This window comes from Emiliania huxleyi (genome assembly GCF_000372725.1).
Source record: "Emiliania huxleyi CCMP1516 unplaced genomic scaffold EMIHUscaffold_24, whole genome shotgun sequence".
Taxonomy (NCBI): domain Eukaryota; phylum Haptophyta; order Isochrysidales; family Noelaerhabdaceae; genus Emiliania; species Emiliania huxleyi.
In genome coordinates, this window is record NW_005200250.1 from 142291 (window position 1) to 169070 (window position 26780).

General features: G+C 65.3%; 8 protein-coding genes across 8 annotated transcripts; 5 read left to right on the forward strand and 3 right to left on the reverse strand.

Annotated features, from left to right (window-relative positions):
- Positions 1–174: 174 nt before the first annotated feature.
- Positions 175–754, forward strand: EMIHUDRAFT_353855 (hypothetical protein; the record flags this gene model as incomplete). Its single annotated transcript, XM_005778729.1, has 1 exon — positions 175–754. One exon carries the CDS (start codon positions 175–177, stop codon positions 400–402), a length of 228 nt encoding a protein of 75 aa, XP_005778786.1. The 3' UTR covers positions 403–754.
- Positions 755–2246: 1492 nt separating this feature from the next.
- EMIHUDRAFT_205358 (hypothetical protein) lies at positions 2247–5588 on the forward strand (the record flags this gene model as incomplete). Its single annotated transcript, XM_005778730.1, has 4 exons — positions 2247–3389; positions 3459–3521; positions 3684–4117; positions 4247–5588. 4 exons carry the CDS (start codon positions 2247–2249, stop codon positions 5586–5588), a joined length of 2982 nt encoding a protein of 993 aa, XP_005778787.1.
- A 363-nt stretch (positions 5589–5951) lies between these two features.
- On the reverse strand, positions 5952–6667 carry EMIHUDRAFT_100442 (hypothetical protein; the record flags this gene model as incomplete). Its single annotated transcript, XM_005778731.1, has 2 exons — positions 5952–6044; positions 6134–6667. 2 exons carry the CDS (start codon positions 6665–6667, stop codon positions 5952–5954), a joined length of 627 nt encoding a protein of 208 aa, XP_005778788.1.
- A 613-nt stretch (positions 6668–7280) lies between these two features.
- EMIHUDRAFT_450249 (hypothetical protein) lies at positions 7281–9741 on the forward strand. The gene is made up of 3 exons (XM_005778732.1): positions 7281–8149; positions 8451–8557; positions 8695–9741. Exons 1-3 carry the CDS (start codon positions 7370–7372, stop codon positions 9470–9472), a joined length of 1665 nt encoding a protein of 554 aa, XP_005778789.1. The 5' UTR covers positions 7281–7369; the 3' UTR covers positions 9473–9741.
- Positions 9742–14062: 4321 nt separating this feature from the next.
- EMIHUDRAFT_450250 (hypothetical protein) lies at positions 14063–17618 on the reverse strand (the record flags this gene model as incomplete). Its single annotated transcript, XM_005778733.1, has 10 exons — positions 14063–14361; positions 14572–14766; positions 14932–15386; positions 15481–15615; positions 16087–16167; positions 16255–16339; positions 16509–16567; positions 16642–16965; positions 17110–17517; positions 17595–17618. 10 exons carry the CDS (start codon positions 17616–17618, stop codon positions 14286–14288), a joined length of 1842 nt encoding a protein of 613 aa, XP_005778790.1. The 3' UTR covers positions 14063–14285.
- A 225-nt stretch (positions 17619–17843) lies between these two features.
- EMIHUDRAFT_435039 (hypothetical protein) lies at positions 17844–19419 on the reverse strand. Its single transcript, XM_005778734.1, has 2 exons — positions 18386–19419; positions 17844–18322 (listed from the first exon to the last, which is right to left on the reverse strand). The coding sequence occupies exons 1-2, from the start codon at positions 19412–19414 to the stop codon at positions 18188–18190; spliced, it is 1164 nt and encodes a 387-aa protein (XP_005778791.1). The 5' UTR covers positions 19415–19419; the 3' UTR covers positions 17844–18187.
- Positions 19420–21123: 1704 nt separating this feature from the next.
- On the forward strand, positions 21124–24031 carry EMIHUDRAFT_435040 (hypothetical protein). The gene is made up of 11 exons (XM_005778735.1): positions 21124–21793; positions 21864–21973; positions 22090–22161; positions 22233–22305; positions 22348–22463; positions 22542–22666; positions 22823–22856; positions 22926–23111; positions 23180–23389; positions 23464–23609; positions 23681–24031. Exons 1-11 carry the CDS (start codon positions 21172–21174, stop codon positions 23805–23807), a joined length of 1821 nt encoding a protein of 606 aa, XP_005778792.1. The 5' UTR covers positions 21124–21171; the 3' UTR covers positions 23808–24031.
- Positions 24032–24325: 294 nt separating this feature from the next.
- EMIHUDRAFT_205365 (hypothetical protein) lies at positions 24326–26328 on the forward strand (the record flags this gene model as incomplete). The annotated part of the gene is made up of 3 exons (XM_005778736.1): positions 24326–24982; positions 25085–26198; positions 26276–26328. 3 exons carry the CDS (start codon positions 24326–24328, stop codon positions 26326–26328), a joined length of 1824 nt encoding a protein of 607 aa, XP_005778793.1.
- Between the last annotated feature and the right edge of the window lie 452 nt (positions 26329–26780).

Sequence of the window (26780 nt, forward strand, 5' to 3'; positions counted from 1 at the left end):
GCGCCGCCGCCGGCAGCGCCGCCGCTGCCACAGACGGTCTCCGCCTGTGCCGCCGTCCTTCCCGGCGGCGCCGCCGCCTCGTCTGACCCCGCCGCTGCCGCGGCCGCTTCCGTCGCTGCCGCTTGCGCCGCAGCCGCTTGCGCCGCGGCTGCGGCCGCCGTCGCCGCTCCGGCCATGGCGGGTGGCGTGGCGGGTGGCGCGGCGGGTGGCGCGGCGGGTGGGGCGGACGGGTCGGGCGGCTGGGCGGCGCCGCCGCCGCTTCAGACCAAAAAGACCTCGCGCGAGCTCGAGCGGCTGCAAGACACGCTGACGCCGGGAGGGCGGGACGCCGCCCCTTCTGGCGCCGGCAGGCACGCGGCAACGAACGGGCGAAATCGGGCGCAAAAGATCCCGGCGCAGTGAGGGGGCGGGGAGGGGCGCGCAACGCTGGACAGGCTAGCGAGGCGTCCACGCACGCAATATTTGTCGAGATCAGCTGAGGAGCGTCTCAGCGGCCTCCTGTCTGGGTGGGGGAGGGGACGACTAGGCATTGGCATCGGCTCTCGAGGCATTATGCGTCGGGGTCCAGCGGGGTCAGGCGCCCGCGCCCGTCAAGATGTAAGTGCGTAGGTTCTTGCTCTCTCTCACAAGTCACATGTGAGTGTCTGGCCCGTCTGAGTCCGCGTGCCGTGCGATGGTGCCACGGAGTGTCAGTCAAACGCATGTCCATGACCACACATACCCGGGTAAGATATTTGCGCTTTGCTCGTAACACTCGGCCCAACGCCAACGCGGCACATCCGGCAACGCCAACGGCTCGTGTCCGTCGCGAGACGGCGCGAGAGGAGCGGCTCGAGTCAGATAGGAGATACCAGATACGACTCTCAAGACCACGGCTCTAGGTCTATAGCCGAGAGCGAGTCACGCGCTCACTGAGTGAGGTCACATACTGCCGTATGTGTGACTCAAGACACGCCTCCCGGGACCTCTAGCTCCTGTTAAGCTGCTTCGCAAGGTTGTAGAAGCCCTCCGCATCACTCGCCAGCGCTGCGGACTGGTCGCTCAGCGCGCCGAGCCGTTCACCGCGGTCAGCAAGTGACGCCATTACCTCGGCACTGATGCCGGAGGCAGTGTGGTTGCGGCTGGTCGCGGCTGTGGGAGCCGCAGCACTCCGCTGGCCTCGGACGGCCGTGCCGCCCTTGGAGGGAGGCGGCGTGGCCTGCCTGCACAGGACCACGTTGAACCGCGCACGCAGCCCTTCGTCGGCCCAGAGTGTTCTCCCCGTCCACCCAAACGTTCCGCTACGCTTCGAGCGCTGAGTCTCGACTGTCGCCGCCTGGATCTCGTGCCCGAGGTCCAACTCTGTGCGCTGCAAGTCAAGAGAGTCGAGGTCGAAACTTGTCTCCCACTGAGGACGCATGCACGGTAAATCAGCTGGTGTGTGTGCAGACGGGAACGTATAGCTGGCGGGAGTGTGGCGCCTGGCAAAAGTACACGCGAAAGGTGGCCCGCAGTCCGCCTGCCACCCACAGCTCCTTACCATCCCACCCGAACGAGCCACTCGCTTTACTGTGCTGCGTGAGCACCTCGGCGAAGGCAATTGTGCCGCCAAATCGCAGCGACGCGTGGGCGTGGTTGACGCTGGCAAGTTGACAATCAGAGTAGCCGTCGCGCGAGGGCTTCTCGCCCGTTAACATGGACTGCACGGCGTTGAGCATCCCAACCTGAGGGGAGGAAGACAAGCCTCTCTCACAGCACGGGTTGCAGCGAGAAGCGGCGAGAGACTGCGAAAAGAGATACGAAGAGGCAGACTCCCCAGTGTGGGCGACGGCTAGCGCATCACACTCCTCTCCTTAAAAAATCCCTGTGTGGTGGCGGCGTGCCGTTCTCCCATCCCTCCCTTGGGTTGTATGTTTTCTTTCTTTCTTTTAGCACACTGGCACGACAAGGGCGCGGACTGGCGCGGACTGGCACACACACCGGCTCACCACCGGAGCCGCCTAAGCGACTCCGTTAAGAATTTCAAGCGCATGGCTCTTACGTACATTCCCGGAGGAGGACTGCTGACAGGGTTTGCGATGAGGAGTGACCCGAAGGGTTTCTCGGGGTTAGTGCACCACTAACCGCCTCTGCAAGAGCACTGCGCCTCAGCGGGCTCACTAATTTACACCAGGAGGAAGAAACCCGCGCGGAAATAGGATTCCTTGTCAGGGCGCTAGTGAATTTTTCTCCAACGCTTTCTGTGGTAACCGACGCGCGCGCGCCGCATGGCTTCCGTGCCTTTCTGGGCTGAGACTCTTGACCTCGATGTCCTGGTTGGCAGCGATTTCTCGAGCGGTGATGCAGCGGCGCGAGCGGCCTGCCGTTTGGCCGGCGCTTGTGGCCACACGGTTCTTGGCGGCCGTGCGTTGGTGTGTGGCAACGCCACCGGCTCCTGCGAGGGGCTTGTTGATGTGGGAGCGAGCATAGGCAGGGGACTAGCACAGCCCCTGGCAGCGAATCCAAGTCCAAGAGCCATCATCTTCACCGGCGACCAGGACTCGACCTCCACCCCTTTTGGTGCCATCTTGAGAGGCATCGCGAGCGGAGCTGGCTGCGGTTCTGGTGCCCGGGCGACGGAAATCGCCAGGGTGGCCAGGGATGGCGCCAGCGCGGCTTTGAACTGTCGGGCGCTGCTCCAAACGCTGACGTGCAGAACATTTCCAGCCGATTCGGACAAACTGCCTCCTTCGGGAACCACACAGCTCTGGACGGTGACTGAGACGGTAGGCGGGCCTCCGCAGGTCTCGGTGCGGCTACCGGCGTTGCGGCGCTCGACGCCGGTGTCGAATGCGCTGGTGGTGGCGCTCTACGCACCACTGCCAGAAGACACATACGAGAGAAAGCGCCAGCGCGCGACGGCGGAGGGACGGAGAAAGCTGCTTGGCCGCAAGTGCAGCTGCGCGGGCATGAGCAGCACCGAGGTTGAGGGCGTCCTTGCTCTCATCAACGCATCAGCGCGCATCGCTAGCGTGCGTTGGTACGTCCTCCCCGGCCACTCCGCCACGCCCGCCGACGACGAGTCAAAACGTGCTATCGCTGCTGCGGCGACGCTGCTGGGGGTTCGGGTGCCGCTTTTGCGCGATGCGTTGGCTTCGGACCTGGGCGACGCTCGGGCTTTGGCTTCGGACCTGGGCGATGGTCTCCTCTTGCTGATGCTCCACTGGGTGGTTGGCCATACCAACCGGTACCTTCGGAGCATATCCACCTCTCAAGTCTCACCAAAAGCTGCTGCGCCTGTGGAGCCGCCGGCTAGCGCATCCCGCCAAGAGGCAGAGGCCGAAAAGCGGCGCACCCGGCGTGCCCTATTCAAGGCGGCGCGCCGATCGCAGTCAGAAGCCGCAGAGACAGCTTCCGTGACCAGCGAATCGGTGAGCAGCAGCTCCGGCTGCAGTCGAGACGTGCGGCTCCTCCTGCCGGCGACCCCAGGTCTGCCAGAGGGCGATGCGAGAGGCGCAGACGGCTTGCTCCATGCCCTCCTCGAGGAGGTCCACGCTATCGAGGTGGCTGCGGGCCGAGACAGCAAAGAGGCCAAGCAAGCGGCTCGCCGCCTCTCGGCCTCTCCCTCCGCGCCGCATGCAGAAGAGGATGCACACCACGCGGCGAGGGCACTGTCTTCGCTCCTCCCCGTCCTACTCTCTTCTTCGTCGACGTTTGTGCGGCAGGCCTGCGAATCGTTCAACTCCTGCTCATCCAGAATTTCCTGCTCAGCCGATGGGCACCAGTCCGTGTTGGCGGCCGCCGGCCTGGCGTGTGGCTCTCCGTTCTTGACGGTCCACTGCCTCAACGCAACTGCCACGGGCGAGATGGAGCGATTTGAGTCAAGAAGCGTCGATGAGATGCTTGCCTGGCGTGCAGAGTCACTGCTCTCGAGCCGGCCGTACGAGGCGTCTCTCGCATGGTGGGTTGGCCGTTACGGTGGGGTGATGCGTGGCGAGGAGTTCCCCTCCCCGCAGGCCGCCGTGGCGCACCATCTCTTGCAGTCAGTGGAAGCTGGCGCTGATCAAGGTGAGGGGATGCGTTCAGTCAACGATTCAGCCCTGGCGCTGTCTGTCGCTGATCTGCGCGCCGCTGAGGCACGGCTGGAGCAGCTCAAAAGGTGCTGCTTGTCGGTGCAAACCGCCGCGCGAGCTCGCGCTGGACGTCGAACGGCGGCTCGGTGCCGCGCGCAAAAAGCTGCTTGCACCCGCCTCCAGGCCGTGCATCGCCGGCGCGCCGCCGTTTCTAGGGCTGCAGGTCTGGCTCTTCAGCGTGCGGCGTATGAAGCCGCGCAGCAGGCACGTGCGGAGGCGGAGTCGCGGCTGGCGCAGAAAAGGGCGTCCGCTACCATGGCTCCAGTGGTGCAGGCGCGGGTCCGTGGCATCGCCGCACGCACGTGGCGCCGCCGTGAGACTGCGGCGGCCCTACTCCGGACCCGCCTCCGCGCGCTTCTGGCTCGCATCCGCTTCGTTCGTCTGGGCAGAGCAGTCCGCCTCATACAGGCGGCAAGCCGGTGCGCTGCTGCTCGCTGGGAGCTCGTACGAGCCGCCCGTCTCACCTATGAGCGGCGCCGGGAAGTCAACGAGCGCCAGCTCGCTGCGCTCGAGTCGCAGCTGCGCTGCTGCACATCCGAGGAGCAGGAGAGGGCGATCCACAAGAAACTCACAATGCGAGCCTACGAGCTGCGCCAGGTGCAAGTGCTGCTGCTCGGGGACACTGCTTCAAAGGTGCGCAAGGTGGGGGCGCCGCCACGGGCCGCTGCGGAGCCAGTGGCGGGTGCTGCCGCGGCGCTCGCTCTGGAAGAGACCCTCGCGGCGCTCGGGGACAAGCGCAAGGTGCGGGGCCTCGACGAGAGGACCCTCTCTCTTGCGCTCGAGGCGCTGAACCAGGCGCTGGCGGACCCAAGCTGCTCCGAGGCGGGCCGATTTGCGCTGCGCAAGAAGCAGCTCGCTGTGGCTGCCGTCCTCAAGCCCGCCGTCCAAGAGAGGGAGGCGCGTGAGCGCGCCAAGGCTGGTAGGGCGTCGCGCCGCCGCTCAGCAGTCTGCCTGCAGTCCACTGCAACCTCTCCGGCAACTTCTCCAAGGCGTTTGCTGACGCCGCAGCGAGCGGTGGCGCTCGCGCCAGCGGTCAGCCAAGGAGAAGCTGGCGGCAATGCTGCCGTCACGTCGCGCTACTATTCGCCCAAGGTTGCCAGCCGCGCTCGCAACTACATCGAGACGGGCGAGTGGAAGTTCACGTCAGAGCGGCGACGACTCGGTCCGATGAGTTCCGAGCGTCAGGCAACTGCACCTCTGCTCCGGCCCGGCCTCTACATCACGGAGTCTATAGTTGCTCGCCCGCGGCCGGTGGCGAACTCGTGCGAGGAGACGCGGTTCCTAGCGCCACCTCACGTGATCGTTGGCTCGCTGAGCGACCACTCCTCTCCGCGTCTCGGCGTGACGGCGCTGGTGGCCTCGCCCAGCCCCCATCGGCGCGTTCGGCAAGCAGCCCTGAGCTCAGGGAAGAGCCCCTGGACGCGGTCGCCGCTGCCACCAGCTGCCCGCTCGCTGCCCGCTCGCACGCCCGTCTTCGTGGCAGCACTGGGCAAGTAGAGGCCCTGACACGGCTAGTAAGTCCCCGACACGACACCCTGGACAGTCATCGGCCCGTGTGAGGTGCCCGTTGTCATTTATGTGGAAGGTGCAGTTCGAACACACCGCACGCGACGCGCGTGTCTTTTCATCCAAATCAGCGAGTCGACAGGAGGCGCACGTATTGCGTGTTCGTATCGAGCATGGTGTTCGAGACAGGGAGTTGGGCGCGCTTTCACCATTACAGCCGGAAAAGACGGCTAGTGCAGTAGAGAGATTCGTTTATTTACTGTAGCCGCGCTAGGCGATTCCCCAGTCATCTGACCAAGGCGTGTGGCCGTGTGGGCCGAGGTAAGAAGCGCTGGGCTCAAGCGACGTCCGACTTCATTGCTTGTGCGGGCAGACGCAGCAGGCTTTGACGATGATGAGCAAGAGGAGCCAGGTGCAGAACGTAGCGAGCGCTACGGAAGCAATCACCTAGCCGAGGCAACGGGTTCCATGAGATACAGCCAGGTACGCGGAACCTGAGTTGCAGCGTGTGCGGGGGGCGCTATAAGAGGTTCCACCTCGCCGTATCCGCCCTGAAAGCCGAGGTCCCACAGCAACTCGGAGGAGAGGAAGACGAGCCAGGTCCAAAAGGTGGCGAAGCCCATCATGATGATCAGGCCGAACGGGCGGATGTTGCCCGCGGCGATACACCTCCCAAAGACGCCGCAATGGTGGTCAAAACCATAGACGCAACGGTTGCAGATCGAGCAATGGTGCACTTTCGTACCGGCTGGCCGCCATACCAAGCAGCGGCCGCAGAAGACGTGCTCGCCCACCTTGACGTTTCCCTGTATTTTGTTGACGCCCTTGCTCTCGCTGAGCGCTTCGATGATCGACTTGGGCTGCGGAAAGCAGCGTTCCGGCGATCTCTTCACGACACCAGGGTCGGACCACATGATAACGACCAGGCAGGCAAATGCGACGGAACAGCCCGTGTAGATGAGCACCGCGTATATCCACGTGCGTTCGTCGCCCGACAGGGTGACGGGCGCGCAAAACAGGACGATTAAGCCCGAGACGAGCACTTTGCCTCTCCGCGCCTCCTTCCGCATGTGGTCGAGGTGCTGCTTGGGGAGTGGAGGGAGCGCACGCACGTCCGCCCAGGTCGCCTTGCTCGCCTCGAGGTCTCGGCTGCTCGTCTCGACGACTGTCTTTCTCCCACCACAATGCTCGCAGTGGTCACAGTCCCGTGGCTGCGGCGGCGCTCTGGCGTGGCCGCCGCTGTTGGGTGTAGACTTCTCCTTGGACTCGCCCGCCCTTCCGAAAAACCAGGCCATGTCGTCATCGTCCACTTGGTTGGTGTCCATGCCGGCTCGGCTCGGGCGCACACAAAACACTCGCAGGGGGATCGCGGTTGCTGGGGCTACGAGCGGTTCGGACCAAGTTTGCCACACCGCGGTAAACTGTTACCTAAACTACAATTGTAGAAGCTGCGTGGCAGAACCACCAAAGACAAGCCGGGCCAATAAGAATACCAAGGATGCAAATGAGGGATGGGAGAAGGCAAGCCGCCGCCACACATCTGAAGGAAAGGAGTGTGCTACGCGCTGAGTAGACACGCAAGGTCTCTGTCGTTTCTCCCAGTAAGCTAAAGTACGGGCGGTAAGGCGCCTTGGCGGCGTCGAACACGCGCAGTCACGACACCCACGGTTTGGAGCGAGCTTTCACCTCCGAGCCGCCGGAGGAGCCGCGCCGGCTATCGCCCCGTCGCCGCGGACGCCGCTTCGAGCCCTCCGCGCGACGCGAGTAAAGGGATGGCGCTCCTGCCACACCTTGCATGCGTCGCTGCAGCGAGCGGTGCTCTGGCTGCGTACCGCTTCTTGCTCATCTGGATGGGCTCCATATCCGAGTACACGGACTACACAGCCGCGCAGCTGGGTGTCGCTGTGGCCTACGGGCTCGCCATCGCCGCGTGGTTCGGCGTGGAGGTTGGGATGTTCCTCTCTCCACGCCTCGGCTACGGTGGCGTGCCGAGTAGTGAGGACGCGGGGCTCAAAGGGATAAAGGTGGCGAGCGAATCGGGCGGCGAGGACGCGTCCGTGCTCACGACGGAGGACGAGTCGAGCAGGGACTCGATCTCTCCACCCGAGCCGGTCATATTTGGCATCAGATCCTCGGGCCTGGCCGCCCTGCGTGCCGCCGCCGAGTTTTCCGCAATCATGGGGTACGTCTACCTGTGCGACCGGACGACGCTGTTCGCCAAGGGGCCAAAGACGGTGTCGCCGACGATGTTCTGGGGCCTCTGCGCGGCCGTGCTCACCGTCGGACTCTGCACCCTCCGCCTCGCCGGCAAGAAGGGCGAGGTCGTGACGGCGCCGCTGCAGCGCGACCAGACAGAGGAGTGGAAGGGTTGGATGCAGCTGCAGTTCATCTTTTACCACTACTTTGCGGAGGGGGAGATCTACAACGCGATCCGCCTCTACATCGCCGCCTACGTCTGGATGACCGGCTTCGACAACTTCTCCTATTACTACATCCGGAAGGACTTCACGCTGCCGCGCTTTATGCAGATGATGTGGAGGCTCAACTTCTTCGTGCGTACCAGCCCCGACCCGCGCGCTCGCCCGCCCCACCAATGGTTGGGTAGTAGGGCTAGAGGGTCGCTCTACACTTAGCCTCTGCAGCGAGCGAGCGCTCAACTTAGCCCCCGCACGGAGCCGGGCTCAGACTTAGACGCTGTATGGTCGGGGGCCATGAACTTAGACGACATAAGGCCAACTCCGGGTAAAACCCGGGTAATACCTGCAAAAGTCCAGGTTTACCCGAAAAATACCTGGACGCGGTCCCGACCAGCGTATGCCGCACAGCGCACGACGCCATATCGCCGTCTCCCAGGGCCAGTGCGCTACTTGCGGCGCGCAACGCCTGCTCAAGTACGCGCACCGTACCATGTGCTGCCGCTATGCGTGCCTTAAGGCGGCTGCGGCGAAGCGGCGGGCGACGTGCGCCCTCCGCCTCCCGCTTCCCACCCGCTTCCCACCCGCTTCCCTCACAATCACTCCTCCCCTGCCCCTCGGGCTCGGCCCATCCCCCGCCCCCCTCGGCCCATCCCCCGCCCCTCTCGGCGCCGCCCGCGCAGGGTCCTGCTCTACGACGTGCCCGGCGTCTTCCACGCCGTCTTCAAGCCCACCGCCGGCTTCCACGACCCTCTGCACCCAGAGCTCACCGGCGCACGCCGTCCAGGAGCTGCCTCGGAGCCAGCGCTACCCCTGCCGCGTAGGCACCCCGAGTTCACCGACTCGCTTCACGAGTGGTTCTTCCGCTCCGGCCTCGACCACTTCGTCTGGATCTTCGGCATGCTCTGCGCCTACTCCTTCCCGTGGTACGACCGCCAGCTGCAGGCGATCGAGGACTTGCCTTCGGGCAAGCGGGCCCTCGCCAAGGCGGCGGTCATCGGCGGCGCCCTCGCCGTCGGCGGCTGGTACGTGCACACCTACTTCCTCCGCCCGAAGCGCGAGTACAACAAGGTGCACCCGTACACGTCGTGGATCCCGATCGCCGTCTTCCTCGTGCTGCGCAACGCGACCGCGGGCCTGCGCGCCCGGTACATGCACCTCTTCACCTGGTGCGGCAAGGTGACGCTCGAGACGTACATCCTGCAGTTCCACATCTGGATGAAGTCGACCGGCATCAACGGCTCGCCCAAGTTCCTCATGGTCTGGCTGCCCTCCTTTTGGCTCAACATGGCCGTCGTCTCGGCCGTCTACTTCGTGCTCTCGTACCGCGTCTTCAAGATCACCGTCGTGCTGCGCGACGTCGCCGTCCCGAAGGACAACCGCGGCATCTTCGTCAACAGCGTCATCATGGCGGTTGCGACGGCCGCCTTCTACGCGGTGGGCGTCGCGCTAAAGGGCTAGCCCAACAACTCGCAGGGCGGGCCGAGCGGCGCCACAGGCTGCCCTCGCACGTGTGCTGGCGAGCGCGATGTCGAACGCCTCGCGAAGCGGAGAGTTGAGCCACCACGCGCCCCCCAGACGTCACTCGTCACACGTCAGAGAGGCAGGATAGAGGGTGTGTGGAGGGCGGTCAAGTGACGGAAAAGCGGGGACGCGACCCACCTCGCCACAGACGCGGTCCCGCGCCTCTCGCCGCTAAGTCTAACTCTAAGACCACAGTGGCAGTGGCACGCACCGCGCAGCGGCGCGTGCCACTGTTTTTGTCCGGAGTGAATACTCCAACGCGCTCGTCGGTGACGGTGTCCCCGCCGCGCCCCGGATAGCGGATTTCGCCGCGCTCGGCGAACCTCGACCCAGGCCCAGCGCCTTCGGTGGCATGCACCTCTTTGCGACTGTGAAGCCTGGAGGCTGGAGGGAGCAGCTCCTCTGCTGCTCACACGCTCTGCACAGTTGGCACAGCCTACTGGGCTGGGTCTTTAGGCATTGTGGGGTTGGCACTCCCATCGACCCTCATGACCTCCTGCGGTCTCTGCGATGGACACCAGTGGGTGTGGGACCACAGGCAGGATACACTCGAAGGCTGGGTAAGCAGTAGAGGTCGATACTCGACGCGTCCCACATGGTCTGTGTCGCTGTCGGCACGCTGTCGACAGGACGTCGAGCGACACCGGTGGCAGTGCCACCCAGGAGTGGTCGGGCGGTCTCCCGTCATGAGAGAGCCACCATGTGATCCGTATGATGATTCCTGACAACCGCCTCAGTCAACTTTCGTCACAGTTCCCGCTATGAGAGGAGCTGCGGGTCAGCTCGACAGCTGGAGCTGTGTCGCCGGCGTGCGGCGGCCTGCCTCCGGAGGTGCCTCTGAGGTGGACATTTTTTGGTCACCGTGAGAGAACGCGTTCGAATTTTTACTCGGGAGTTTCAACTCCACACGCGCACCGGCCAGGGCTACAATAGTGCCAGTGAGGCGGAGGCGCGAGTCGGAAGGCCGCGACCGTGACTGGCTGTCTCAGGTGGCGGGCGTGCTGCCCGCCCTTCTCTGTGAGAAAATTCTTTTCTCTTGTTACTTAGTCAGAGTGTCAGCTGTCCACGAGACCTGCACCTGTACCTATGCTCTCCCCGAGACCAACCCGCGACTCCCCGCGACTCTTTGTGTGTGTAAGTAATGGTTTGGGCGAGACAGCTTAGTGTTACGAGTCACGCTCACCCCTACCTGTCTGCTAACCAGTTAATCAACGAGTGCGTGGACGGCAAAAAACCGCGCCTCTCGTGCAAGACGGTTGCGCACAAGGACTGGGAATACTTCGTGGGCTACGACGATAAGGTCCGCGTTGACGACACTCGCTCGACCCTCCACACTGCACTCACTGCACACACCCGCCTCGCTTGTCAGGATCGCGGGCGGCCGCACTTTCTGGGCATTCGATTCGGGATCGACGACGACGAGCTCAAGCAGGGGAAAGAGCTGTACTTCGCCAAGGCGTCGCTCATCTCCAAGACGTCGGACAAGACGAACGGCAACCCATGGGCAGACTCAAAACAGATGGCCTTCAAGCTGGGCAACCTCCATCGCCTGGGACTGTGGTGCGTCTTCGAGCACTCGCTTCGGGCGCTATGGCAGGCGATGTCTCTGCCGCTCCTGCCTGGATGATGCAGACTGGGAAGTACCGGTTGGACGAGTCGGTCTTGGCGGGCAAGTGGAACGACATCGCGGGCTTTGACGTGGGGCGCTCGGAGGCGATGTGGCGGCTGGGTCTCATGGACACTGTCGAACCGGCGAACCAGGCCGAGGTACTCGCCCTCATCGAGACCATCCTCTACAACGCCCCGCAGCAGCACTCGACAGTCGAGCCAGCGCCAGGCATCCCCTCACCCGCCGTGCTCACGACCTTCTCGCTGTCCGACGCTAAGAAGTGGTGCGAGGTGCTGAACGACAAGGAGGGGTGCACCGCCGACTCCCAGCCGCGCCGGCGCCAACGCTCGGGTCGTGCCATCGTCATCGACCTGCTCACCTCCAACGAGGCGCAGAGCGCGGCCAACCTCATGGCCGAGAGCGGCCTCTCCACCAGGACTCTTTTCGGGACGGATCAGCTCCGCAACCTGTGCGGCTACCTCGCAGCCTGCTGGGCGGTGGACCTGCACAACTTCGAGCACGACCTGCTCAACTCGCGCGGCGACTTCTCGCAGTACCCGATAGAGCAGGCCGTCGCGCACAACGTGCCGCTGACCGTGTACGCGGCGCACACCTCGATGCCCGACTGGGGCTACGAGGACGAGGCGCAGTACCTCTCCACGAACCAGGTGCACGAGCTCGCGCACCACTGGGCGAACGAAGCGTCGTGGCTCACGGTCGGCCCCCTCAACCACTGGCGCGAGTACTTTGAGCGGACCATCAGCGACCCCAGGGAACACGGTCGCCTGCACATCATGGTGGCGAACACCGTCACCGCTGTCACCGACGTCTCGGACGCGGAGCCGGCACCGGGAAGCCACTGGTTTCTCACAGCCTGGTTCGTCGACCCGGAGGACGAGGAATGAGCGCGCCCGTGTCTGCTGGCAGACCTGCTGCTGTCGTGCGTGATAGTGTCGTGTGTGATAGCGCCAGGGCAAGCCTCGTGCCGCGATTAGACGGTGTGCGCGAGTGCGGTCTGTGTGGTGAGCGGCGTCGGCATCCGCACCGTGAGTGCGCCCACTCAACCGTGCGATCGTATGTTTACTATGTCTACTGCCTCCATATATCTCCGAAAACGGACGTGTTCGATGTGGAGAGCTCAAGCCAGTGCCCCTTGGTACGGCACACGGTCGCGTCACGCCACGGATTCCTTCACGCCGGATCTCGGGCATGGATGCAGGGAGCCGCCAGCACGCGCCCGTCTATCCGAAGACTCTCCTCACCGCACGCCACCCTCTGTCCCGTCCAAAATTCGCGGAGCGTTGTACGGCACAAGTGGGAAGGAACGCGCGGCGAGCGATGCCGGCGGGTGGGGTCGATGGACGGTGACGTGTCAATAACGCTTTTACTGAGTACAACTCACACAACAAGCGCCGCGAGAGCGTGACCACACAGATCGACTGGCGGACAAGCCCAAGAGGCGACAATCGACACGCAAACAGCACTCATCGCTGCCCGCACCGGTGCCGTCGCAAGCGCCGCGGCGATCGGCGCCTCTCCGGCGCGGCAGCCGGCGCACAAGCTGACAGCGTGGCGGCTGGCGCACGGACCGCGAGGGCGGGCACCGAAGAAGGCGGCTCCATGGCGGCCACTTTTTGGTTCACACACAAGTCGACTGTGAACGAGAGCCATATCTACTCAGGAGGTACAGTTCTGACCACTTTTGACGGTTCTTCACACCTTAGATATGACCCTTAGATATCCCTTAGGTATTTCCTTGGGGTATTTCCTTAGGTACATTCCTCTTGGGTATTTTCTTAGATGTATTCCTCTGGGGATTTCTTTATGTATATGGGGTATTCACTTTGGTATATTCCTGTTGGGTATTTCTCTTTGTACATTCCTCTATGGTATATTCCTCTTTGGTATATTCCTCTTTGGTATATTCCTCTTTGGTATATTTCTCTCGGGAATTCACCACGGTGTATTCCTCTTTGGTATAATCCACTTTGGCATATTCTTGCTGGGTATTTCTCTTTGTATATTTCTCTCGGGAATTCACATCGGTGTATTCCTCTTTGGTACATCGGTGTATTCCTCTTTGGTATAATCCACTATGGTGTATTCTTCCTCTTGGGTATATTCCTCTGATTCACTTCGGTATATTCCTCTCGGGTATACTCCTCTGGGAATTCACTTCGGTAAATTCCTCTTGGGTATAGTCCTCTGGTTCTTGGATTCACTTTGTTATTTTCCTCTCGGGTATAGTCCTCTGGGAATTCACTTCGGTACATTCCTCTTGGGTATATTCCCATGATTCACTTTGGTATATTCCTCTCGGGTATAATCCTCTGCGAATTCACTTCGGTACATTCCGCCGAGCGCAAATCACTCTGTGTGACACATTTCTTGTTGGCTTCTAAAAATCTCTCTCTCTACATTCCTCTTGGGTACATTTCTCTGAAGTTCCCCCTTGAGGGGTCGCCGGAGGCGACGCTTCCTCCGGTTCCTAGGGTTCCTTGGTCCCTTCGTTGTCCTACAATCGCTGTCGACCCAGCCACGTACTGTGCGCTGCCACAGCTGTGACGGCGATGGGCTCGCCCTCACTGGCCCTCAGTCACTTGTGCTGCCGCTTGTGTGAGCGACAGCCGACACTGCTCGGTGACTGCGGGCACACTGTGAGACCACGGGTGTGAGGTAAAACCACGCTACCAACGCTTGGTCACATCAGCCCTGAGGTCAGATCCTTCTACGCTGTTGATGACACGACTTGTCTACTGGCTGGAGCCTGGAGCCGAGCAGGACAGCAGGAGGGCCCGGCGGGCGGGCGCATAACCCCCCTGGTCAACTCTTCTCAGAGTCTGCAGTCTCTCACGCGTCTCAGCCTCTCACCCAGCCTCGCCACACCCCGTACGGCAAGCCTTTGGGGGAGAGAGGAGGTGAGTTTGTCGTGCCGTCGTCGAAACCAAAATCATCAACAAAATCATTCACGTCATGCACATGCCCCTCTCTCTCTTCTCTCTCTCTCGCTCCACCAGCCTCGCCCTTCACGCCGCACGTGGGTCGTCACGTGCGCGCGAGCAGGGGCGTCCAGATCGTCACCAGGCGAACGCCTCACGCTCGGATGTTCTGGACGTCGGCACGGCCGCACGCCCCCACGCCTCAGCTCGAGTCCTCCTCATCCTCCTTGATCGAGGAGCGGGACGAGCGCGGGACGAGCCGCGCCAAGTTGTTTTCGCTCATTCGGCGCGGCGGCTCGCCGACGGTGCAAAAGCCAGTGCTCTCGCCGCCGCCGGCCGGCCCGGGCGCGGCGGCGGCTCGCCGCCCGCCCGCCGCCGCCTCGCGCTCGCCGCCTCCCGCCGCCGCGCCGTCCTGCGCCGCCCCGCCGCTCACCGCGACTCGCCGCACCGCGCGCCGCACCGCCTCGTCGAGCAGCCGGCCGTAGTACTCGTAGAAGGTCTCCTCGGCGGCGGAGCCGTCGAAGGCGATGTGCCCGTCCAGGAGACTCGACGCGCCGCCGCACGCTCCCGCGGCTGCGGGGCCGGTGCCACCGGTCGCGCCGCACGATGCGGACGGCGAGGAGGCGGTGGCGGAGCCGATGGCGCGCTCCGACGAGACGCGGTGGAGTAGCGTCGGCAGCGAGCTACGGCGCGTGGGCGGCAACCCCTCGTCCATCGCCGCCGTCGAGTCCCGCGCGCCGGCGAGGCCGCGGCCCGCCTCCTCGGGCGAGTCGGCGCCCCACGCCTGCTGCCGCGGCTCGGCACCCCCCGCGCGGCTGCCGGCTGCCAAACCCATGGACGGCGAGCACGCCGCCGGCAGCGCGCCTCCGCGCGGCGACGCCGGGGCCGATCCGCGCGCGTCGAGCGAGGAGAGGTCCTCCGCAGACAGCGAGCGGTCGGGCCTCGCGCCGAAGCCGACCGCCTGCCGCTGCTTTGGCTGCTTGAGGTCGGGGGAGTACGTCGCGCCGTCGGCGTGCGAGCGCAGCCGCGGGTTGGAGAGGGCATACGCCTGTTCGTAGCTCGCGTGTCTCGCACGCCTCTCCTCTGGCAGCCGCGGCTTGGAGAGCGCGTGCGCCGTCAGCCGCTCGGCCTGCGCAATCAGCCGCTCGAGCTCGGACGGCGCGTCGTCGTCCGGCCGGCAGAGGAGGAGGGCGGCGTCGAGGAGGGAGAGGCCGGCGGCGACGGTCGCCTGCACGAGGAGCGTGGCGCAGCACGAGGCGCGGATCGCCGCGGGCGGCACGCCGTACTCTGCGAGCAGCTTCGCCTGACGCGCGCAACAATCGAGGGTGGCGCCCGGAGGGAGAGGGGGAGAGCGGGAGCGCTGCGCTCGCCTCCGAAGGTGGGTCGAGCCGCGCGACGTACGCGCGCGTCTCTGCGTCGGGCGGGACGCTCATCTGCGGCCACGAGAGCCAGCACCAGTCGAACCACGAGATGGCGGCGGACGAGGGCAGGCAGCCGCCGTGGTCGATCGGCACCAGCTCGCACTCGCGAACCTGCCCGGACGGCCCGGACGGCCCGGACGGCCCGGACGGCCCGGATGGCCCGGATGGCGCGGATGGCGCGGACGGCCCGGATGGCGCGGACGGCGCCGCGGCGGCTGGCGCGGACGGCGGCACGTCGGCGGGCGGCGCCGCCGGCCGGAAGCGAGTCGTCTCGAAGAGTGACTCGGCGGCGGCGCCGAAGGAGTCGCGCCGCTCGTGCGACGGCGGCGGGAGCGCGAGTGGGGGCGGGCCGCCGCACGCCCCGCCCGCGCAGCTGCCTTGCGGCGGCGTCGCGCACAAGTCGATTGGCGACGACTGCGCCTCGAGCATGGGAATCGACGCGGCGGACAGCGGCGCGTCGGCGGCGGCGCACTCCGTCTCGCCCGGCGCCAGCGCCGGCACGCCGCACGAGCGGCGCGACTCGCTCGACGAGGAGGAGCAGGAGGCGAGCGAGGGGGTGCGGTGCGCCGCCGCGTCCCGCACCAGCATGTCCCGCACCAGGATGTTCGAGTCGTTCCGGTCCGTGTTGAGGAGGCGCATGTCGAGCAGCGCGATCTTGTGCACCTACGGCCCGCGCCCCGCTCCATCCACAGGCCGAAGCAGGCAAATTGGGGAGCGCGGGCCCTCTCCATATATCTCTCTCGGTGTCGCCTCTCGCGTCGGGAAGGTAGCTGCGCCGCGGTTGGCCGCAACGTCGTCATGCGGAACCCAGAGCTGCAGCGACCCGACCTTGGCCCTGCGCGAAGGGGGGGGGTGATGGCTCGGCGGCGGTGCACGCGCGCCGCGGGAAGGGTGGCGCGCTGGCGCTGCGGCCGAGGCGAGAGCAGGGCAGTGGAGGGTGGGAGGGTGAGGGGGAGGGGCTGGGAGGTTTGGAAGAGGGGGGGGAGGGTTGGGGGGTAGCGCACCCGTAGCGCGACAGAGCCACGTGCGAATGGACGTAGAAGGCCGGATGGACGGCCTCGGCCTGCGGCGGTCGAGTGCAGGGGTGAGCAGCAGCGCCGGGCGCGGAGCAGGCGCGGGCGCGGAGACGGCGCGCTCCTGCAGCGTGAGCGGCACAGAGGCGAAGTGGCCGTGGTCGAGGCGGTGCGCGAGCACTTCGCGCACATGGGCCTCCCCCGACGCGATGGAGCCGTGGATGCCCGGCTGCCCCAGCTTGCCGGGCAGCCCGCGCGGGTTGTTTGGAGCGAAGGCCTCCTCGTCGCGCGGCTTGAAGGCGGCGAGCGGCGCGCGAGAGGCGTCGCGCAGGACGTAGGTGCCGCCCGTGCCGTCCCACGCGAGCTGCGGCGCGAAGCCCATCGCGAGCCCCTGCTGGCACTTGGAGAGCAACTTCGTCAGCGGCACCGGCATCTCCGCATCCTCGGCCTATCAAGAGGCCGCTGCCAAAGGTGAGGAGGGAACTCTGCGGCGACGGCCCCGGCCGCCTCGGCTCGCCTGGCCGCCCCACGCCTGGAGGTAGCAGCCGGTGGCAAAGTCGCTCGGGTTCTGCGCGCGCATCGTCAGGCTCACCACGCGCGAGCGCGACGATGACGACGAACTCGAGTTGCGCGAGGAGGAGGGCAGCAGGTCAATCATCCGCGCCAAATTGGGCAGCTCTCTCGGGCCGTGGAAGAGGCGGATGAAGCCGACGGGGACGCCGCACGCATCGCGCAGGCGCTGCTTCACGTCGATCGCCGAGCACCACGCCCGCACCCGCAGCCGGTGAGCGCCCGGCTGGACGAGCAGGCGGATGTGAGACGTCGCCTTGTGCCGCGCTGAGCGGGAGTAGGCATTGTCGGCCGAGCGCTCCTCCACACGTCGCGCGCCGCGGGCCTGCATCCGGGCGGGCGCCCGCGCCTTGGTCCAACCAAAGCCGGAGCGAGGCGCCACGAGCTGTGCTGGAAGGTGTGCGCCGCTAGTCCAAAATCTAGACGCCTCCTGCCGTGGTGTGTGTGGATCGTCGTGAAGTGCAGCGACGAGCCTCCGCCGACTAAGTTTGCGTCCTTGGCCTTCACCGAGGTTTTGCCGGCGGAGCTCATCAGGGAGGCCAAAAGAAAGAAAATTCGATGCTGTGGATATGATCACTTGCTTGCGTCTCCTCCTCCCTTGCGTTGTGTGTTTTCTTTCTTTCTTTCTGCTTGCGTCTGTGTGTGGCGTGTGTGTGAGTTTTTTTGTGAACCTGTGAGTGAGCTGTCTGTCTGATTCAGAGAGAGAGAGAGATTTTTAGCAATACCAAACAACTCTGATTCAGAGAGATTTTTGAAAACCAACAAGAAATCACGACTTGACAGTGATTTGGGCTCGGCAGCTTGTTAGCCCTCAGCCGAAGCTGGGGCCGGTCCCGTAGCCGAGAGAGCCCGCGCCGATGAGTTCGACGCGGTCGGGGGGCCTGATTGTGATTCAGTGTGAAGTGTGTGTGACTGTCTGTCTGCGACTGACTGCGTGAGAGAGAGAGAGAGTGAGTTGAGTGAGTGACCGTGAGTGAGGATCCCCTCCAGGCGCCGCCGCGCGCCACGATACCCAAGACGCAAGTAGAGCCGACCGATGTTTGACACTGTTGGCATGCTTTTACAAGTCATGTGCGTGCGCCCAGGCAGGAATATGTCAGTCAGGCATTCTTTGGCGGCTCCGCAAGCCCGTCGTCCGGCGCGGGGAGCAGGTCCAGGAGCTCTGCGAGGTCGGCCTCGAGCGCGACGCAGTAGTGGGCGAGCGGGAGGTCGTTCTCGTCGTCACCAAAGGGCACCTAGTGTAGTAGCAAGCCGCTCATCGAAAAGCGCGCGCTTAACCGACGCCAGGCACAAAGCACCTCGAGCTGGACGGCCACGTCCTCGATGCCGAGCAGGATCAGCGAGGTGAGCAGGCAGACGGGCACCTCCACCAGGCCGAGCTCCGCCACGATGAAGGGGAGCAGGGCGAGGAAGGCGAGCAGGGCGGAGCGGAGGATCGCGACGTAGCCCGGCGGGGTGGGCGTGCTGGTCAGCCGCTCGCAGCCCGACAGCGTGCCGAACAGCTCCTCGTCGCGGGCCCCGACGAGCAGCTCCGACGCGAGAAGAGCCGACGCCGAGCCGGCAGGCCCGGCTCCGCCGCCGCCGCAGCCGCGGAGCAGGCGCGAGGCGGAGCCGCGGAGCCGGCAGAGCACGCGCAGCGGCACGTTGCGCCCTGCCGCCCGTGCCGCCTCGAGCTCGTCGACGGCGCGCGCGCCGAGGAGCCGCTCGAGGGCGTCGCGGAGCTGCTGCACCGCGGGCGTCGCCTCCGCCGGGTCGTCGTCGTGCAGCCGGCCTCGCAGGTAGTAGGCGAAGGCGACGCACCAGCCGGCCACCTCGCGCGCGCGCTCCTGCGTCGCCCTCGCCTCCTCGCCTCCGCATCCGTCCGACTGGGCGGCGAGCGTGGCGGAGACGGCCGTGCTGACGATCGAGCGCGAGCTCTCGACGAGCTTGCCCCAGAGTGTGCGGCCCTCGAGCCAGCGCGTGTAGCTGATGTTGAGCCGGAACGCCAGCAGCAGCGCGAGGGGTGTGCCGACGCCGAGCGAGATGTCCGCAGCGACGTCGAGGGTTGCGTATCCGTACTCCGCTCCGAGAAAGGTGACGAGGAGGGAGAGGACCGTCACGCAGGCCAGTGGCTGGTACAGGAAGGGGCGGGAGAGGCGAATCAAACTCAGCCCCGGGAGCCAATGCCGAGCAGTGGCGTGCCCACTCCACTTGTCGAGAGACCCCGCAGCACACCGTCGCTGCTGGAGCGGTATATCTTCCGACTCCCCTGCCCCGCGGAGGAGTGGAGCCGCGCCCCTGATTTCCGTCGACGTCGGCGACGTGGGGCCTTCGTTCAAGGCGCGCATGTGCCCAGAGCCCAGCAACTCCAGATGATGATCGAAAACCTCGCGAAAACGCGGCGCTGTTCACGTAAACGCACAACCCCGGGCCCCGAAATCGCACAGTGATGACAGTGACATGCAACACGGGGTCCCAGGGAAGGCGAGCAAAAACCTTATCGGCGCTGTTCACAGGTGTAACGTGCCTATATGGCCTTCCAGTATCGGACCTTCAAGACATGCGCTTTTGGCCGGTAGCCTTTTCGGACATGGTACCTCCGGTGAGATAGTGGCTGCACCAGTTCGAGACTGGGCACGATCGAACTTGAGTTGTTCGGAGGAGGAATCCGGCCAGCACGGGTACAAAGAGGGGTACCCGGAGAATCCCCAGCTGCGGAAACGTAGTGTCGCTCAAGAGGTGCGATACTGCGGGGGAGTGTAAGGTGCCTATATGGGCTTCCAGTATCGGACCTTCAAGACATGCGCTTTTGGCCGGTAGCCTTTTCGGACAACAGGCCTTGTTATTGGGGTGCGAGGAGGCGAGACGCGGGGGGCACAGCTTGGACAGCAGGCGCGCAAGAAATGTAGGGAACAAAGAGAGGCAAGTAGGGGGGTGGCTCGTAACTGAGGTTCGCCTTCAGAGACAGCCGCCTCCCCGTGTGGTGATTGTTATGTTCATAACGATATACTTGTAAACACGATCGATGCGAGGACGCAAGACCACACCAAACTCCAACGGCCATTCCAACGGCCAGACCGCTCGCTTAAGGCTGATTGGCTAGACGAGCGGTCTACCTCCGACGGGGCTGTTGCAATAACAGAGGAGGCCTAAGCCGAACCCGCCGGGCCGCTGGCGGGGTGACGGTAGACCACCACTGCGACAGCCCCCTCCCGACGGGGACACCACCACCCTCGCCCAGGGATCTCTACAATGCTGTCCTAAAGTCCGACAGGTTCGGCACCGGGCACCGCCTCGGTATACAAAATGCGCCTGCGGGCGGACCCTTACAGATCACAGATCACAGAAGAAAATACGCCATTCGTTCCCACTGGTATTGACAAGAAAATACGTGCTATGGCGCTGCGCGCTGGTCTATGACAAAGCTCAAAGGCCACAGCCTAGTGTCGTGTGAGATGGATTGCGGCACATCTGAAATTCTTTTCCCGTGTTAGTGCCAGTGCGCGCCAGTCCAGTGCCCAGTGTAAAGAAAGAAATCAGACAACCCAAACGAGGGATGGGGGAGGGACGGACAGGGTCCCCACCTGCACGAGCAGGATTTTGGAAGGACGACCAGGGGCACAGGTGGGGCTCTCCTGCTCCTGACAAGGGACACGACAGGCTCGCAGCGCGGTGCACGGTGTGGACTCCCAAACTCCACTGGCGGTCTCATCTCAGTCTAGCGACCTGCCTCCAGCTTCTCACTGGCAGTCTCTCGCTACCACAGGCACACTGACAGGGGTGGCAGGGGCGGCGGCAGGAGTCTCCCACATACATCATACTTATGCGGGCCTCGCTAGAGGTGCGTCCTGTGTGTGTCCTCACCCTTGAGGTCTTGAGGGGGGAGCGGAAGGGGCTGTGTGTCTGTGCATGCATGCATGTGTGTGTGTGTGCGTGTGTGTGTGAGAGAGATTTTTAGCAATACCATTGTGTGTGTGTGTGTGTCACCTCCACCCAAAAGCGGAGGTACATGAGGAGGTCGAAGTGCGATTTCTTTTCCTCGCCGCGAAGAGTGGCTGGACAGCCGGCGAGCCGCACAGCCAGGTGCGAACGCTCCTGTCGCTCCATGCTCAAGCTCCAGCCCGCTTCGCTCGCTGTCGGCGTCGTATTCGGCCTCATCGCCTCGCTCGTCCTCCGGCCGGAGAGCAGCGTGCCCTGTCGTGAGTGCCAGTCGGCTCCCGCCGTGCGTGAGCGGGAAGCGCGGCTGAAGAGCCTCGAGATCGAGGTCACGGCGCTGCGCGATAAGCGAGCCGCGCCGTGCGAGCCGTGCGCTCCGGCGGCCGCCGGTGCGCTCTCCGTCACCGTTGGAGCTGCACGAGCGCCGCCGCCGCCGCTGTCAGCGGGCGCGACGCATCACCGTTGGTACTGGACTGATCTCGTCCTCAATTCGCTGCGGCCGTTCGCGAAGCTCAACGGTGGCATCACGCGGTCGGGCCTGCGGCTGGCGGAGCAGAAGTGCAAGATCTCCACCTGGTGCCACCGCGCGCAGGTCATCGGAGGCCGCCTGTACATCACAGACATCCGCGCCATCTTCTTTGACCGAAACTACGCGATGGCGCGGGTGATGCCGCTGCTGCTGACGCTCAAGGCGTGGCCGAACCTCCCTGACCTCGACGCCGTCTTCTCGGGCACCGACTACCCAATCATGGAGATCCCGCGCGACGCCGCGCACATGATGCGCATGTATGGCGCGAGGCTACCCGCCCTGCCCGCCCTTTCGCCGAACCTTCTCGGAACCGTCTCGGAGCCTTCCTGCAGGCGCGAGGCAAGCGATCCCTCCCGTCTTTTCGCCCACTGCAAACAGCCTCACGCACGACCTGCCGTGGCCGGACTTCTCCTTCTTCCCGCCACGCAGCCGGTGCGGCAAGGCGCGCGCTCGCCGCCCGCCGCCGCCCCGCGCTACGCCGCCCGCCGCCGCCCCGCTCGCCCGCCGGCTGTTGCGTGCCGCCGGCGGAGGGCTGTGAGCGTCACCGTGCTGAGTCAGGCGTGCACCCACCCGCTCAAGACGCCTCGCTGGCAAGAGTCGCACCCGAACCTGGCGGCCATGGGCAAGGAGGTGGGCGGGGAGGCGCGAGAGGGCGGCCCCGGCTTGCACCGCCATCCCGCAGCACCTCGTTCCGGCGGTAGGTGGGGTGGGACGCGAAGATCGACCGCGCTGTCTTCACGGGCCACGCCCAAGCCCTCGGCCAGCGGGTGGGCTGTGAACGGCGCCTCTTGACGGAAACGCCGCGCTTGCGAGTAGGCAACATGAAGACCTCGCCCAACCGGCGAGCGATCTACCACTACGCAGAGCAGTTCCCGGAGCTGCTCATGGTGAACGAGGTCTACATCAAGACGACGCCGCCCTCGTGCTTCGAGGTGCGCGGCGCCGGCCGCGGGGCAGCCTTCTTCTTCTCCCCCTTCTCACGCCCCCTGCCCTCGCCCCGCCGTCGCAAGGTCGGCGAGCCGAACGTGACGCGCGGCGGCGTGCTGCAAAACAAGTGCGGCTTCTCATTCAAGGAGATGTGCCGCTACCGCTACCTGCTCAACGTCGGATCGAACGGGTACGCAAACAAGCTCAAGTGCGCTGCTGCTGCTCACGGCTCCTCTCCTACCTGCTCCCCTGCTGCCCCCCCCCTCACCGCTGCTCCCCTCACCGCTGCTCCCCTCACCGCTGCTCCCACCAACGCAGCCGAGAGCAGCAGCGCGCGGCAGGCGGCGGGTGACTCTCGCCCTAGGTACCTGTTTCTCTGCGGCTCGGTCGTCATTTGGGTGCGCCGGCGGCGACCGCTGCGGCGTGCGCCCTTCGCCGCGTCGGCGCACCGCTCCTCTGCGCCGCAGGTGCGGACGGACTCGCTCAACTACGAGTTCTTCGAGAAGCAGTTCCTGCCGGGCGTGCACTACGCGGCTGCCGACACGGTGGACGACGTGCCGGACGTAATCCGCGAGCTGCAGCGCGACCCCGAGTATGCCCGCTCGCTCGCGCAGCGGGGGTTCGAGCGGATGCTGCAGATGGACACGGCGGAGGTGACGCGCTACTGCTCAAGGGGAGCCTTCCAGGACATGTCCATGACACGTCCGCGACGTGTCCCGAGGTGACGCACTACTGCTACGAGATGCTCAAGGGGTACGCAGCACTGCAGCGCTTCACGCCGAAGCGCGACCCGCGGTCGATCGAGATCAACTGCGAGGACGACCTGATCCGGCACTACGACCGCGGCCGCGGAGACACGTACGCCGGCGTGCTGCAGGAGAGGTACCTGACGCAGGACAACTCGACCTGCCTCCGCCCGCCGTCGGCCGGGGCGGGCGAACCCCCCTCCCCCCTCCGGCTGCTGCGAGCCTTGCGGGAGTCACGCCGGGCGCCGCGTTGCTCTAGGCGCCGCTCGGTCCGCCGGGGTGGGGTGGCGCCTTCAACGGCACCAAGCCGCCATGCCTCGCATCGCACGACCTCGCGGCCAAAGAGGAGGTGGGGGTCTGCGACAAGGGCACGCCGCAGCACGCGCGCTCCGGGCGGTATGACGGGCGAGGGAGAGCCTCGCGGCGGGCGGCACCGCTCCACACACGCCCTAACTTTGCTGCCGCGGAGACTGTAGGCCAGATTGGGACGTGCCGGAGGCCTACAAGGGCGGCGCGCTCCCCGACTGGACCGACCGAGACCCGGCTGACTCTGGCAAGGGCGCGCGAGTAAACCCCTACAACCCTAACGTCCAGTGCTCCTGACGCAGACGGCCCACGTGCCGTGGTTTTTTGCGGGCCGTGTGCGTTCGCTAGACGCTAGTCGCGTGTGTGCCCGCGATGCGATGTCCAGTTTTGTTGTCAGTGTACATGGTTCTGACCAGCGTCGTGCGTCGCCCAGACGTGGGTGTGCGCGGGTGTGCGGGTCGATCAGCCGAGGATGGATCACAACCGGTTCTGCGCGTTTCTTTTCGATCGTCACATCCTTACCGGGGGGCGGCGCGCGGCGCGGGCGGTGCCACGCCACGGCGGTGTGGAGGACGACAGACAAGCGCTGCATCTGCAGCCCGTGCCAGTTCTTGGTGGTCCATGTGACCTCGTCCAGGTGCTGAGCGTGCGAAAGTTTGTAAAGAGAAGAAAAGAACGTCGCGAGAACGACTAAACCTGATGACTTCACACGTGGCATAACTGGGCACCGTTTCGCTTGGGCCGCGGCCGTCGCCGCATCGCCTGGCGCGGTTTGTACCAAGTGTGGCCTCGGCCCGCATTCCGAATTGACAGCAATGGCTACGAGCGTAGTGCAGGTGGCGGGCAAGGACTTCGACCTCAGTGAGGTCCTTGGCCTCAATGCGCACGGGCTACATGCGATGCTGCGTGCCTGCGCTGAGGGGCTGTGCGCGGCACAGGCCAGCACGAAAGAGCTACGCGCTGAGCTGGCCGCGGTGCGAAAGGCGGCCGACGAGCGCACTGCGAACCTCGAAGCCGCTCTCTCTGATACTAAGGTGGCCGGAAGCTCGCTCGCAGACCTTCAGAGCGCCCAGGCCGAGGCGGCGAGCGCGGCCGAGACAATGCGGCAGCAGATTGGGGCACTGGGAGCCTCAGTTGAGCAGCGTCTCGCCTATGGGGGGCAGGTACTAGAGGCCAAGTTGCAGAGTATCGTTTGTGACCTGAGCGAGCTGAGAGCTACACTCTCGCAGAAGCTCAGCCGCGATGCTCTTGACCAAAGCCTCCAGTCCCTCGAGGAGCGGCTTGGCGCGCTGGCGACGGGCGAGGCGCTCGTGGAGTGCGAGCACCGGCTCACCGAGCGCTTCAACCAGGCTAGCGCCGCATCAATCGAGCGGGCGGAAAAGCAAGCGGCCAGCGCGGAGGCGGCAGCGGCGCGGATGACTCGCCTCGAGCAAGAGAGCCTGCCGCGCCTCCGGAGGGAGCTGCACGAGGAGGTGGCGGCGGCTCAGGTCAAGGCGGCGGCTTCGGCGGCTGCAGCGGAGGTGGAAGCGGCGGCGGCAGCCGAGGGGCTGCAAGCGATGGTCGCGCAAGCAGAGATCCGTTCGGCCGAGTGGCGGTCAAATTTGACCAAGCAAATGAAGGCGCTCTCCGCTGCATCGGACGCGCGCTTCGCGGAGACCACTCGCGTCAGCGAGTCGCTCGAGCGTCGCCTGACTCAGCTGGGGGAGCAGCTTGCCGAGGCGCGCTCCGAGTCATCCGAGACCCACGTCGCCATGCGCAAGCTGCGCTCGGACTCCAAGGCGGCTTGGGAGCGAGCGGCCTCGGCAGAGGGCAGGGTAGCTGAGCGCCTGGAGAGGGCCGAGTCCGCTCTCGGCAGTCATGGCACTGAGCTTGAGAAGCTGAGGAAGGAGGCTACACGCCAGGACCAACTGCGTCTCGAGCAGCACGAGGCCTCCCTTGAGGCGTGTGAGGAGGCTCGGCTCATCGCGGGCAGCGCTCTCGACAAGACTGAGGCTCTCCGAGTCGAGGCAGCCGGCCGGCTTCAGATGCTTCGCCAGCGGCTGACTCGGGCGGAGAAGGAGATGCTGCGTCAGCTCGAGGAGTCAGCACCGCTCGACTCTCCGGATGCCTACGCCGAGCTGAGCCAGCGCATCGACACCAAGGCCGACGTGGACGCGACGGAGCGGTGGCTTGAGGCGACACAACAGCTCGGCGCGGAAGTGACCGCAATGCACGCCCGCACAGCGACGCTGAGCAACGGGCTGAAGGTCCTGATGCGCTGGGTCGAGGGGATGGCCGACCGCGTGACAGGCGTGCAGGGCACGCAGCATTCCCTCCAGAGTGCCCTCGCCGCAACTCGCGAAGAGGTCTCGCACAACGCAGAGGTGGCGCACGCCTCAGCCCAGGGCGTCGCGGGGCACCTGCGGGCGCTCCTCGCGACGATGGACGCAGATGCTCGCAGTCGCTCGGCGACGCGTGACGGCTATTTTAGCCCGCATTCCGCCGGTCCGCCCAAGACGACGCAGCAGTTTCCACCCTCGCCCGCCGCTGCCAGCCCGCGTGCATGGAGCCGCGCGCAAACAGCACTCAAGGAGGCCGCGCGACTGCCGGCCGAGCCGATGGGCGGAGGCGGCGCGTCCGCGGTCGCGACGGGCCCGGTGGCTGGACGGACCGCGCCGCCGACACCGCGCGGAACGAGCGCGGCGGCAAGTGCGGCTCGCAAGGCGCTTGAGCAGGCTCCCATACCCACCCTGAGCCAAGGGCTTGATCTTGTGGTCCTGCGAGAGCCAGCCAGGGGACGGGCGGCGCAGGCCATGCCATCACCGTCACCGCGACATGACCGGCGGAGCGGCAGCCCGCCGCGCGTGTCGCTCGACGTGGCAACGGTCGGCGCGACGATTCCCGGGTCGGTGCTGGCGCCAGAACGCGGCAGCAGTCGGCCATCCTCCGCAGCTACACCAAGGAACGAGTGCGAGCGGCGGCGAGCGGACCTCGACGCAAAGCGCCGGCAGCTTGTGGAGACGAGGCTGCGGCCCCACACGGCGCGGGCACAGCCCTCGCGCCCGATCGCCACGTCCTGATTGGTGCGAAGCGTGTGTGCGAGTGAGCCGAGCGAGAGTGTGTGGGGGGTGCGCGCGAGGTTGTGCGGAGAAAGACAAAGGGCTGGCCTGCGGGGTGCTCCGTCGCCATGCACACCTCGCGTTTATTCTTCCTGCTCCCGACCCCTTCTGCGCGATTCAGAGAGTGAGGGGCACGGTTCGGGAGAGTGCGGCTGTCTGAATTTGGGAGTAA

Excerpts from the sequence above, each read along its gene's own strand:
- EMIHUDRAFT_450249 (XM_005778732.1), top strand. The coding sequence starts at position 7,370 with ATGGCGCTCCTGCCACACCTTGCATGCGTCGCTGCAGCGAGCGGTGCT. Across the intron at positions 8,150-8,450 it reads TGTGGAGGCTCAACTTCTTC|GGCCAGTGCGCTACTTGCGG; the intron begins GTGCGTACCAGC and ends GCCGTCTCCCAG. Across the intron at positions 8,558-8,694 it reads GCGGCGAAGCGGCGGGCGAC|GGTCCTGCTCTACGACGTGC; the intron begins GTGCGCCCTCCG and ends CCGCCCGCGCAG.
- EMIHUDRAFT_435039 (XM_005778734.1), bottom strand. The coding sequence starts at position 19,414 with ATGCGCGCCTTGAACGAAGGCCCCACGTCGCCGACGTCGACGGAAATC. Across the intron at positions 18,323-18,385 it reads ACGTGGCCGTCCAGCTCGAG|GTGCCCTTTGGTGACGACGA; the intron begins GTGCTTTGTGCC and ends CTACTACACTAG.
- EMIHUDRAFT_435040 (XM_005778735.1), top strand. The coding sequence starts at position 21,172 with ATGCTCAAGCTCCAGCCCGCTTCGCTCGCTGTCGGCGTCGTATTCGGC. Across the intron at positions 22,306-22,347 it reads CCTCGGCCAGCGGGTGGGCT|GCAACATGAAGACCTCGCCC; the intron begins GTGAACGGCGCC and ends GCTTGCGAGTAG. Across the intron at positions 22,857-22,925 it reads GCGGCTCGGTCGTCATTTGG|GTGCGGACGGACTCGCTCAA; the intron begins GTGCGCCGGCGG and ends TCTGCGCCGCAG.